The sequence below is a fragment of the Lipotes vexillifer genome, unplaced genomic scaffold (genome assembly GCF_000442215.2).
Source record: "Lipotes vexillifer unplaced genomic scaffold, Lipotes_vexillifer_v1.1 scaffold534, whole genome shotgun sequence".
In the NCBI taxonomy this organism is placed as follows: Eukaryota; Metazoa; Chordata; class Mammalia; order Artiodactyla; family Lipotidae; genus Lipotes; species Lipotes vexillifer.
Window position 1 is genome coordinate 3,659,045 of NW_006787833.1, and position 12,712 is coordinate 3,671,756.

Genomic DNA, 12,712 nt, shown 5'->3' on the forward strand with positions numbered 1-12,712 from the left:
TAAGATAAGCAAAGAGAAAATCTACAGCTCTCCTTATTCATCTGTCTCAGAGTTTTCTAGATGTATTGTACCGTTGAATAAAGTAATACAGATTCACAACGCGTCTCTGAAACTTTAGGGTCGAGTGTTTCTGAACCCAGAACTTTGTGGGTTTTAGATGGGTAATGCGGAGTATACCGTAACACCCACGGCAGCGTCTGAGGCAGCTCCTGGAATCCAGTCTGTTCACGCTTCTGCACCAGAATATGGATATTCACACCAAGTGGAAGAGAGAGAGAAAGATCGAACATTAGGTTCACCACCAAGTTGGTTAGAAGGCTTTATATCTTAGAGATTTTCAGATTTTGGAATTGCGGATAATGAGGACCCGTAATACTCTTTTTAACTTATGAAATCCCTCTCCCTGGAGAACTTGACCTTCATGATACACTCATGAAATACGGAGGAGTTAGTAGGATACTAACATCATGTTACTGTCTCTGAGTTTTGTTAGTTAGTGTTTTGTGTTAGTCCTTTTTTGTGACACTAGTGTAACTTTCTGGCTTTAGTCTCTAGTGTTTTAGTACCAGGACACCTCAAAACCACTGGTTTCAGGAAGAATTCTTCCACACGAAGCCAGTTCTGTCTGCCCCAAGTTTGTCCTGCAAGTTATGGACATCTCATTTAACCCAAAGGGAATCTTCTGAAAAAGCGTTTTGTCACTTTTTAAAGGAAAACAAGCACCTTGTGGATTTTGCTAATCGTCCTATCAAATTTCATTTTTGCTTTCTTCACTCTATGGTGTCTTGGTTAAATTTGTTCTTGCTGTTATTTGTGACAGATCCCCTAGTTGACGCATATTGCTAGAAACCTTAGTTTTCCACAGTAGATCATTCAAACTTCCCATGTTTTATGAGCAGGGTAGACAGAACCACGATCCATCATCTTAAAAACAAAAAACAAAAAAAAAGCAAAAAAACCCAAGTCAAAGACTAACACATCACTGAGAGACCAAGTTTTTGCTGGCAGCATTAATCACTACCTAAAAGTTGTGAATAAAACCTGGTTAATATTAAAAATAAGAAGACTTCAGTTTTACTCTCAGTTTAGCAAGTGATTTTCCAAGAGACCTTTTTTCTTTTGCTAGAAATGGAAACTGACCGCTGTTTGGAACAAGGAACTGTTTTAGCGTATTTCATAAGTTGACATTTATCATTTGTCCTGACTCTGGGGGAGACGTCTTGAGAGAGGAAGCTGGGAACTTCTAGCACATTCTTTCAGTTTCAGCTTCCCAAGTCTCTGGAGATAGAGTGACCAGGTCTCCCATTAAGGCAGCTTTGTGATTTGCAGCCAGGGTATGGCCAGATCATCTGACAGGGCTGGCCCCCTCTAAGTCATTACAGATGTTTACAGACAGCAGAAAGGCAAATAGGACATTTCTTCATAGTTGTCCTTTGGGACGGCTTAAGAGCCCTGGATCCCTTCCAGAATGTAATGGATTTGGATGGGCTTCACGCCTTCGTGATTTCTTGTTGTATTTGTCTGTGTCACCTGGCCCTGGGGGAGCGCTAAAAAAAAAAGCCACTGCATCTCCAGCCAGGAAGTCAGACCTGGGACTCTCATCGGGAATGTTTGTTTGCCAACAAATGAGTGTTTAGTGGGTAAGACAATCTCTTCCTCCTTTAGTTCCTTCCTTCCCCAAATATACTTTAGATGTGATGAGCGTGAGTTAAACCCACACTCGTGCTTCAGCGTAATTTTCTTTCTCACAGTTCCATTCGATAAATGTTCAACCCGTAAGGTGCCACCCTAGGCACCGATGAGTCCGTGAAACAAATCCCTGTTCTCAGGGAGCTTATAGTTAATAAAGAGGGAAGATAAGACCCGGAAACTCATCACTGTAGGCGCTTGGGTGTTCGGGGACCCGAGCATTCCTTTATGCCTTAATAACATGCAAGTAAAACTTCCAGACTCTGCTTGGGAATTGAATTTTCCTAAACACAAGGAAGTGACCTGTGTGAAAAGCTCCAGTGCTGACCCTTTCCTCCTGGCTAAACTTGAACTCTACCAGCCTGGCATGGAAGGTCCTCAAAATCCTGTGCCTAATCTGCCATTTATTTGGTCTGCTTAACCCTTCCATACCACCCGTTCTAATTGATCTCTTCAGTTCCTGGCCTCCATACTCGACTGTATTCCACTGAGAAGAAAAATAAGATTCCTGTCCTTTTCTCCACGTGGGCCCTGCCCCAATGTCTGCTTTTACAACAGAGCCCACAGGGGCCTTCCTTTCCTCCAAACTTTTTAGTCTGTTGTTTGAATGGACATGATCCAGTACTGCCCATGTAGTCAGTTCTCTTTTTATTCTCACCTCTCACTCCCTGCACTGAATTGTGAACACCTTTTGAATGAGGACTATGGCTTATCCTTTTTTTATATATCCCTATAGCAGGGGCTCCATAAATACATTCAACTTATTGATTATTAAGCAATAAACCCTTGCCACCTACGTGATAACCGTTCAAGGACTTAGATTTATTGATTTCAACAGTTACAAGTTGAGATTTTCCTTCCGGCTGGTTGTCCAAAGCCAATATTCACAAACTTCAGTGTCACTGTTTCTTAGTCCACTTGAAACATGCCCTTTCTGGGAGCAGCTATAAGGTCACATCCATGTGTTTCTTTGTCACCAGGTACATGAACTTCAAGTATGGAAATGGTTTTGCCCACCGGCTCTTGGCATCCAAAGGGTAGCTGCGGATTCCTAGCTGGAGGCAGTGTTTCCGGCTGGGTGGGGGGCCCACAGAAAGGCATGTGACTGTGGTGTTCCCTTCTTCCTTTGTATTTACCTGTGAGCTCCTGTCTCGTTGCTTTTTAGATGCTACTGCCCAAGGTCCCGGTGGTCAATGTTTGCCTTGATTTGCATGAGCAGAACGGAAGCTGCTCCCATAGCCTGGGTTAGAACTGTGTGTAAATGCAGGCTTCACAGCAAGGGCCATGAGGCTCTCTGGTGGACCAGTACAGGGAGACACCTTTACACACCAGAGCCATCCCAAGTGGATGCTGCTGACTGGCTCTGGAGGTAGACATTGGAGGCCAACACCCAGATGTCCCTGTCCCAGCAGGGGTGTGGGTCTGCTGAGCGCCCACAGGGGAGTCAAGCCTCTGAAGCCCCCTGGTTAAATTAGGGGAATTTAAAGTATCTCCCAAACCTGAGATCATGCGAGTCTGAAGGGAAGGAAGAATTTCTGGTCCAGGGACCAGACGCGTAAGGCCTCCTCCTAGCGCCTGATAATCCACTTCACACTTTCTGAGTTGTTTCTGGATCATGTCAAAAGCAAATGACAAATGAACTTATATATAAAACAAAAATAGACCCAGACATAGAAAAAAAAGTTATGGTTACCAAAGGGGAAAGGGGGGCGGATAAATTAGGAGCTGGGGATTAACGGATACACACTACTATATACAAAATAGATAACCAACAAGGACCTACTGTATAGCACAAGGAACTCTACTCAATATTTTGTAATAACCTATAAGGGAAAAGAATGTGGGAAAAAAATATATATATATGTAACTGAATCACTTTGCTGTACACCTGAAACTAACACAACATTGTAAATCAACTATACTCCAATCAAAAAATTTTTTTTAAAAAGCAAATGTTATGCATTTGTCATATTTTGGACAACAGTTTCTAGCATGTGGTCAATCCAGGCAAAGAAAACTGGCCTGTGGGTTAGTGAGGGAAACAGCTTAAGGAGAAAACAGTCGAGCTGTCCATTCTCAAAGCCCACGGCGGGGCCCTCAAGACCTCCCTAAGGTCCCCCCGTGGGGAAACTGGTGACCCTTCTGCCCACCTTCCTGCTGCCCGGGGACACTCATCGGTGCCCCCTCGGCATGCAGGGCTTGAAAAGAACCCGCAGGCATCTGAGACGGCTCTGCCCCGCCCTGCCCTCTACAAGGAAAGGCCTCTGGGCTCTGCATGCTATGTGTTCTTTTGCGTCTCTGCTAAGTAAATAAGTACAAAGAAAGCACCGCTTTTCACTAAAGGGGAACAGATGCGGGGTCTGGGGACAAGACTGGGCCGGGTCGCCTCGCGTGGTGCCGTGGTTTTCTCCGAGGCTGAGCATGTTTCTGCCATGCTCCCTGTCTGCCCTGTCTTCCAGCAATGAAGTGGTGAGGACGGACTTGAAGAAACTGCCAGCACTTCCCACGCAGGCTCTGAAGGAGCACCCCTCCCTGGCTTACTGGTAAGCCCCCTTTCTCTGCATGCCCCAGGCATCCCCCCTCCAGGAGGGAGCCCCTTCTAGGGATGCAGGGGCTCCTGGCGACTGTCCATCCTCCCTGCCACCACGGGTCCGCCTGGACCCCAATCAGACAGCGACTGCAAACTGTATCGAGTGGCTTGAGTCTTCATGAAACTGTTTTCTGCATTTATTTAAATAACATGAAATGCGTGAGATCTCTTTTCCCTATTTTCTTTCTTTAAAAAACAAAAAAACCTTCTAAAATTTCCCTCTGGGTGTTTTGCCTCCTTGGAGAGTCTTTCCTGAGCTGCTAGAGTTTCGCTTTGGGATCCTTGTCATTTGATGACAGGATGTGTGGGGTTTTGAGATGTGGGAGGAGGACAGGGTTTTTTTCTTTGCAGAAGAGAGAGATTGATTCTTTTATTTTCCCACAGTGTTTAATATCTCCTGATTTAGCTTCCGTGTAACATTACACCATAGTTCATCTGTCGGGCCCTGAATTACTGATTCTGAATGAATCGGGCACTTGAACGGTTCCCAGGTTGTGGTCCGGGTCACAGTGGAGCGGGGTTTGCATTGCCGGGCAGTGTGTTGAAATACTGCTGGGCTAGCGAGCCCTGACCACTGTCCTTTGAAAGCAAAATGCCGCTCCCCCAGTGATCCTTCTGACTCCTTGACAAAAAGCACTGTTAACGGCTTTTATTTTAAAAACAGTAATAAGATAAAACAAAAATCACAGAACAAGTCAATCTTATTGAATTATAACATATGACTTTTGAGCACTTCTCTAATATGCTTTATGAAGTTGCCAGTTTACTAACATTTCATCCTGTCCAGACACCTTTCCAGTCGACGACAGACTAGTTGTTCAGTCATCCGGGTGGCTTTAAGGGATTCCTTTGGCTGGGATGCATCTTGCTGCAGAGGGCATTAGCAGGATGAAACTCCAGTACGTAAATCATTTCTTGCCAAGAGACCAAGTGGTGATGGGGCAGCTGGACGGGAAACAAAAAGAGCTGAACCCTGAGGCTGAGAGCTCCCACCCGTGTGCTGGCATCCCCAGTTTCATCTCTCTGAACTGTTTTGTTGCCATTCTTTTTTCTGGTTACACAGGTGTCCATAAATAGTGGCTTTAGATCCTTCTAATTTGCCCCCAAAGAGCAAAATTGGTTTAACGTGCAAAGACTTTGCACATGTCAATTTCCAGACTTCCAACCTGACAGCGTGCACACACGAACACCCCCAGATGGCACTCCTGTTGCCTTGTTCGTGGAACCCAATTGCCCTCTCCCCAATTCCTTATGCTGCCTGCGCCTTACCTTCTCTGTCCTCCCAGCGGTTCATTTTCAGGAAACCAATGGTGAAGGAGCTCGAGATGCAAGGAAGTAACTCGAGAAGCTGGTAGATCCTACCTGGTGAAATGTATTTGCCAGCGGGGGCTGTAATGTTGCTGGGTTGTCTGGAACCAGAGTTGCTTTCAGCCTAATCCCTCCCTCAATTATCTCATGTGTTTGTTTCCAAACGTTTTTTACACCCTGTGCTCATTTCAGAGCTATGAACACCTCCTTGCCTCTCCTCTTTCTCTCTCTGGATTTTCATGTTACCTCCACAGTCTGCTCTGTATGCAAACATTATCACCAATACAGAAACTCCTTCCTTCATGCTTATGCTTTCTCTTTTGTCGTTATGAACAGCTTCATCCTCATCTACATCCGTAGCTGTCCTGCCAGAACAGCCCTCTATCTCTGTGACCAGGCCATCGCTTTCCCCAGGCCGCATTTAGACCCAGAGGTGCCCATGTCACTGTCTAAATGCACTGGGAGGATGGTAGGACCGAGGGAGGGATGTTTTTGAAGCAGGTACCCTCACCTGCTCTACAGCTCAGCTTATACACAAACAAGCCAGTAGCACGAACCATTCTGATGATGCATTGCTTAAAAAAAAAAGTATATACTCACACACACACACACACACACACACACACACATTCACAGATGCAGTGGACAACCTTCAGGCCAAAAGAAGCCACTGGGAGCCCATCCACCACTAGTCAGGGAAGGCATTACAGCCTAGTGAGCAAAAGCGGTGGGTTTTAGAATCCCAGCCAAGCCTCTGAACTGTGGGGTAGTGATAGGCCAGGAAGCTCGTGTGACTTCTCTGCTGCCTCGATTTCCCATCTCTAAAATGGGACTAACCATATCAACCAAATTCAGACTGTAATTAAGAGAGGAAATAAAAAGGCACAGAATGCAATTAGGAAGTAGAGGAACGGTGCATAGTAATGCTGAGTCATCACATAATAATCCTTTCTGCTCATTTCCCCCAAGCGTTCAACAAGCTTGGACTTCTCACCCCACGTGATTTCTCTATCGGGGAGGCATCCGAGGCACAAAGTGCCCAGGGCCACAGAACAAGGCAGCATCAGGGCCCCGACCTGGATTCTCTTGAGCGCCTCTACTGCAAACGCGGGACCACTCATACCACCCATACCAGGTGTGAAGGGACATCTTCCCCTCACGGGCCGACGGCTCCTCCGAGACGGGGAGCCCTGTGGCCATCGCCTTGTTTCAGGGCTCCTTGTCTGCAGAGATGGACCAGCCATCCCATGCCTGGGGCGCGGTCAGCCTTGGTCATTTGCCTTTTTCCTTCATGTAACACCACGTCCTCCAAATGTGTTTTGGGATCCCGTTTCCTCTGCCTCATGGGTCTCTGATGATAATCCCGTTTTTGTCCGCCCCAAGCATCTGGGGTAGTTGGTACGTGTGAGTCATCTGTCAAAGCCTGGAGAGGGGCGGGAACGGGGCCGGGGCTGGAGTGGGTCTCAGGCGGCTCTTGTCACACGCCAGCCTCTGGAGTTTCCACTGGGCCAGAAGAGGTGGGAAAAGCCAAGGAAAAAGGAGGTTACTGTGGCCTCGCGGTGGGTCTCAGACAGCAGGAGAAACCAGGCGAGGCAGGGTGACCGATCCCCACAGCTGTCAGGCACGGTGAGACCCCCCCAGGCTCGGACCAGTCAGTTTGTGAACAGCTGAACAGCTGGCAGCCGGTGTTGCTGACACGGCTGGTGTTCGTCCCCGCGCCATGCGCATGTTCACAGCCACGGCACTGTGTTAAGTTCCGTCTTCCCTCCTCAGCCCAGGGAGCCAGGGACCCTCTTTGCAGCTCTGTACCAAGGAATCAGGCCTGTAGCTATGCTGCGTGGCTGGACCCCGGACCTAGAAGTCCACCTCCCCAGATGCCACGTCGTGTGGCAACCCAGCTGTTGATTCAGTGGCTGTCTGGGGAGGAAGCTGGAAGGGTAACCCCAGAACGGCCTGACACGACTCTGATGCTCTGGGAGGCTGCTGTCGACCCCAGAGAGGACGCTTCTGGAGAATCCTCTGTCAGGAGAGGGCTTTGTCCCCCTCCGCATAGAATTTCCGTGGTGTGTGGGAGCCAAGGATAAACACGGCTGCAGCTGCCCCTTTCTGAACAGAGGTGCCCGGACCCCACAGACACGACCCTCAACTAGACCAAGGCCCCTCCTAGGCAGCCATTCCCCATCCGGGGCATTAGAGAAGACACTTTCCCGTGAGGGGCCAGCCTTACAGTGCGTCAAATCTCAGAATACTAAAGTGAAGGGAGATTCACGGAAGCTTGGGAGAGTAGCTAGAAGATAACTAAATGACCCCCAAGTACTAGGTGATGAACACGTAGAAAGTGTGACCCCCCCCCCCAGAAGTGGCCTCGCTGCCAAAGAAAGGGGCGGGTGAAAGAAGGCTTTCGATCAGTTCCGGGGTACTAAATGAATAATAGCCCGTAAAGGTCAACCAAGGAGGTCTTGAGTATTCGTCCCTGGGGTCGCCTCCTTGTCACGGAGTCTACGGGCCAACGGGGAGGAAGGTGAGGCCGAGGCGTGAGGTGGAAGGCCGTGCGGCCTGGTCCCAGAGGCCAGGCCTTTGGCCTTGACCCCTCAGCAGGTGGGATGTGCTTCCCCTGGGATTCCCAAGGTTGCTCCTGAGCTTCCAAAGGCGGCGGGCCACAGGGTCACTTCCCAGAGAGGCCCCTGCCGCCGTCCACCCCATCGCGGGAGGGTGTGGCCTGCATTGCCCCTCAAGGAGCGAGCTGGCCTCTTGCTGTGTTAGAACTAAGGTTTCAGAAGGTACCGGGGTGCCCCTCTGATTTCTGCCTCCTTCTTATCTCACCAGCGCTCCTCTGGGCCTTTTGTTGCTCCACGGTCTGTGTTAACCGGCCCCAGATTCCAGAACTTTCCCCTCGTCCTTGGACGCCCTCAAGCCTGCCTGCTAACTCGGGGTGGGGAGGCCGTGGGCGTCCTGTCAGAGTCCACGCCTGCCTGCCCCACCCCGGAGACCCTGTGCCGACGGGATGCAAGAGCGGAGGAAGGGGAGGGAGACCCGAGGGAGGTCGACCGGAGCGTCCACGCGCACCTCCGGCCAGTAGCCCTCTTCCTGTCTTCTGTCCCGTGTGCCTGCCCGCTGGCCCGCACGCTCCCCACTTCGTCCTCTGCTCCCACAGTCTCGTTTCTTACGAGGAGCCAACCCCCAAAGCCCGGGCTCTCCTTTTACTGATGATAAACCCAAGACAAAGAGAATGCGAGTCCTCTGAGGGGGAAGCAGAAGCTTTGGGTACATCCTTAGCCCTAGGCATCTCACTTGGGCTGCGTTCGGACATGCTACTTTCAGGACAAGTCATTTTTCCAGGAGCTCTTGGCTCCTTGGAGCTTCTCATGAGGATGCTGGGGCTCACAGATCTCTCTGTGAGCGGGAAGCGGGGCCGTCGCCCTGGGGACTGAGACAGAGACTCCTTTCCTCTCGTTCTAGCGAGGACCGGGTCATCGAGCACTACAAGAAACTGAACGGCCAGACCAGAGGCCAAGCCATTGTCAAGTAAGTGCCCCCCAAGCCACAGTGCTGCTGAGGCCGTGTGTGTGTGTGTGTGTTCACATAGTGTATGTCAGGGCTGTTCAGTTCTGCTGGGAGAGACGTAGCTCCGGGGGCAGGTGGTTCCATGTATCTTTCATGTAAATGATTACTCTGAGAACTTTATCACGTGCACACACACACCCCAATATGTATACGATTCCACTTCTGCCGATTAACCAGGTGTGTGTGTTGTGTTGTCTTCCCAGCTACATGAGCATCGTGGAGTCTCTCCCAACCTACGGGGTTCACTATTACGCAGTGAAGGTAAGTGAACTCATTTGGTGAAAGTTGCCACCATGCCCTAAAAAAAAAGTTCTCATTTTTTTTTTTCTTTTTAATCTGACTGAAGATTTTTGGGGCAGTGGGGAGGACTTGGACAGGAAGATCGCATGCTAGGGGGCGTTGGGACAATGGAACTTCCCCCCCTCCCAGGGTAGTGAGACTTGATTCGGGTCCTCTGCAAAACTCACTTGCCTTTTTGTGCAGTGGGTGTGGTAAATGCCTACTTCTTCATTCTCAGAAGAATCCTGGAGATCAGGACCGCAGAGCCTCTCAGTAGGAAAATTCCGTCTAAGCGCAAAGAACAAAAACTTTAAGCAGAATCAACAGTGTTTTTCTTGGTGGTCAAATGCCATGTAGGCAACTTAATAGGAGAAGTGGGACTATGGGGGCTGACAAATCGACAGGCTCTGTCTTCTTAAAGAAGGAGTAAGTCCAGTGTAACACAGGCCCCCTTCTAAATTCTCTTGCGTTTTATCCATAATGTCCCAGACTGGGATCTCCTCTTCGAAATAACAGGTAATGATGTCCTCACGTACCCTTTTCTATCCTGAGAAAGGATAACTTCCTTTCCTTCGTTTACCCCAATGTGAAGTTTATCAAAGTCATTGCCCAAAGTCCAGACAAAAAGAGCAGAAAACACTTCTGAACTCAAGACAGTCCCACCAACCAACCCAAGATTCCATGCTCTTCCACCAGTTTCCTACCCCGTGTTTCCACCCAACCATATATATATATTTTTTAATATTTTCAGGTGGAGTTTTATTTATTTTTTATTTTTTAATTTATTTAGTTTTGGCTGCGTTGGGTCTTCGTTGCTGTGCGCGGGCTTTCTCTAGTTGCGGTGAGCGGGGGCTACTCTTCGTTGTGGTGGGCAGGCTTCTCATTGCGGTGGCTTCTCTTGTTGCAGAGCACGGGCTCTAGGCGCGCGAGCTTCAGTAGTTGTGGCGCGCGGGCTCAGTAGTTGTGGCACACGGGCTTAGTTGCTCTGCGGCATGTGGGATCTTCCCGGACCAGGGCTCGAACCCGTGTCCCCTGCATTGGCAGACAGATTATTAACCGCTGTGCCACCAGGGAAGCCCCCGACTATATTTTTAATTCCTTTAGACCAGAACATAACACCGTGTTTCATTCATTGTTGTGTCGCCCATGGCAGTTTGCCCGGCACTTTGCACGTCCTTGGTACGCATTTTAACGTAATGACCTGTATCTTCCTCTAAACTGCAGCCTTTTGATGGCAAAGACTGTTGCACTCTTTTATATTTTCGCAGAACCCAGTGTAGTGCCTGGCACTTAGGAGATACCCAGTAAATATTTACCAGGTACCATTACTGAGAATTGAATTGAGTAGTTGGATGTACACATTTCCGTGACGGGAACAAGTGTCAGAATGATATTTGTGGAGCTCAGTTATGAGCCATGTATGGGGACTCCAGTCCCCCCCAGCAGCTCAGCCAGGGATCTCTCAGAGCCTGCAGTGGTTCAGTTCTTCCAGATGTCCTTCCAACACGCTTCCCACCAATGGAAGCTATTCATGCCTCTTCAGCATGATGCACAGACCTCACAGACGCATCACAACCATCCCTGCCCTGCTTAAGCCTAAGCTATACTCTGTCATGAGAAGTGTGACCCGGCCTCCTGGGCTATCTTCTGTCCTCTAAGGAGACTTACCCCCTGTACAGCTGGCTGTGCCCTGGGATGTGGCCACTGAAGCCAGTGGGCAGTCAGCTCCCCAAAAGGAAATGGAATTGATCATGAAAAGAGGCTCAAAATCCCCCTTTCTGCTGCCAGGGTTCAACTCTTACACTGCTAGTGAGAGTTTGGAACCCATGTCCATTTTGCCATCTTGCTACCAAAAAGGAAACAGAAGGGTCCAGCAGTAGTCCTGACATTATTACAAGAGACATGTTACAGAAATCAAACTGCGAGTCTCTCCCTGAGTTGTGGAGATAGTCTACGGTGATGTTTAGCAAAGGGGTCTGCATTCGGGAATGGGAGCCAGGAACTCGAGAATCCCCGACTCCATTCCATTCTCTGATTTGCTGTTTGTTCTTAGCTTGACCTCACCTCCGTCGCTCGTAATTAAAATAGAGATTATGAAATTTGCTTCTCCAGCTACCCCACGGAAGTTTTCTAGATGCTGGAAGACTGTTGAGATGGCTTGAGACAGCTAGATGGGAAGGCTTTGAGATAAAACCTCATCTGGTCTTTTACTTGCTTAAACCTGCGTTCCGTTTCCTCCTCAGCCCTAGAACTTGACAGAAAGGCAACCTCTGATATGCATGCATTCTGCCTTCCAGTCAAACCTTAGAAATATGCTCCTTTGCAGCTTGTTAGAGGCCAGAAGCAGACCTGGCGATTTTCCAAGTGCCAAGTGTGCCTGTGTGTTTGGCCCTTGGAATCTCCAGACGTGAGTGATTGCTCTCCTATCTATTTGGAGAAAGAGCCTAATTAACTGTATCGAGACTCACTGTTTGGTGGCCTTGTAAATTTCACAATGTTGCATCTCACAGTGTGATGAGCGCTCTTACCTCGACAAATTGAAATGGCAGTCGCCTTCATCTCTCCTCTTGTTCTGTTCTCTGAAACCATTGCAGTCACCCGGGCGCTTTCCAGAGACAGGGGTTTTTTTTATACCTTTAAAGAAATTCAGAAACTTTTCTAAAAATTCAAAATGTATTTCTTCTGCCCTTTACCTTTGTGCTTACCTTGAACTAACTCTTGCCCCACATATATTTTAAAATGCTGAAGCCAACTGTGAGTTTTCAAGACATCCACCATGGGGTATGTTAGATCATTCACGCATGTGGCAATTAGGACAAATCCAGGGAAAGGCTGTTTGACGTGCCCACTGTCAATTCCTAGCATTTGGGAGCTTCTAACTAACAGTCTTGAATGTAGATTTACAACTTAGAATCTGGGGAGCCAGAGGTCTCTGTCAGAGGAATAAAGATGGTGTTGGTGTTTTTAATTCAGTTCCCAGAGTGTCTAGGCTTCGATTTTGCTACCCCAGTCCTGCCAGGTAGCCACTGTCTTCATGAGGTGAACAGGATGCACACCTTACGAGCATCTGCCTACCCTGCACTGCCATTGGCCTGCTGGGGGGAAGGGGAGGGTCTTGAGTAGAGTAGGACGCAACCTTTGCATGATTCCTTTGTCTATAAAATTAGAGGAGTCCTTAATAAGAACCTGCTGTATAGCACAGGGAACTCTGCTCAATCCTCTGTAATGGCCTATATGGGAAAAGAAGCTACAAAAAAAAAAAAAAAAAAAAAAAAAAAAAGG

The 12,712-nt window shown here is 48.5% G+C and overlaps 1 protein-coding gene across 1 annotated transcript in view; it reads left to right on the top strand.

Moving 5' to 3' along the window:
* The window catches only part of FRMD4A (FERM domain containing 4A), a 306,388-nt gene that overhangs the window by 206,773 nt on the left and 86,903 nt on the right, over positions 1–12,712 (top strand). The window contains exons 8-10 of the mRNA XM_007460894.1: positions 4,149–4,232; positions 9,047–9,112; positions 9,355–9,412. Coding sequence (XP_007460956.1) covers positions 4,149–4,232; positions 9,047–9,112; positions 9,355–9,412 — 208 coding nt within the window. The remainder of the gene's footprint in view (positions 1–4,148; positions 4,233–9,046; positions 9,113–9,354; positions 9,413–12,712) is intronic.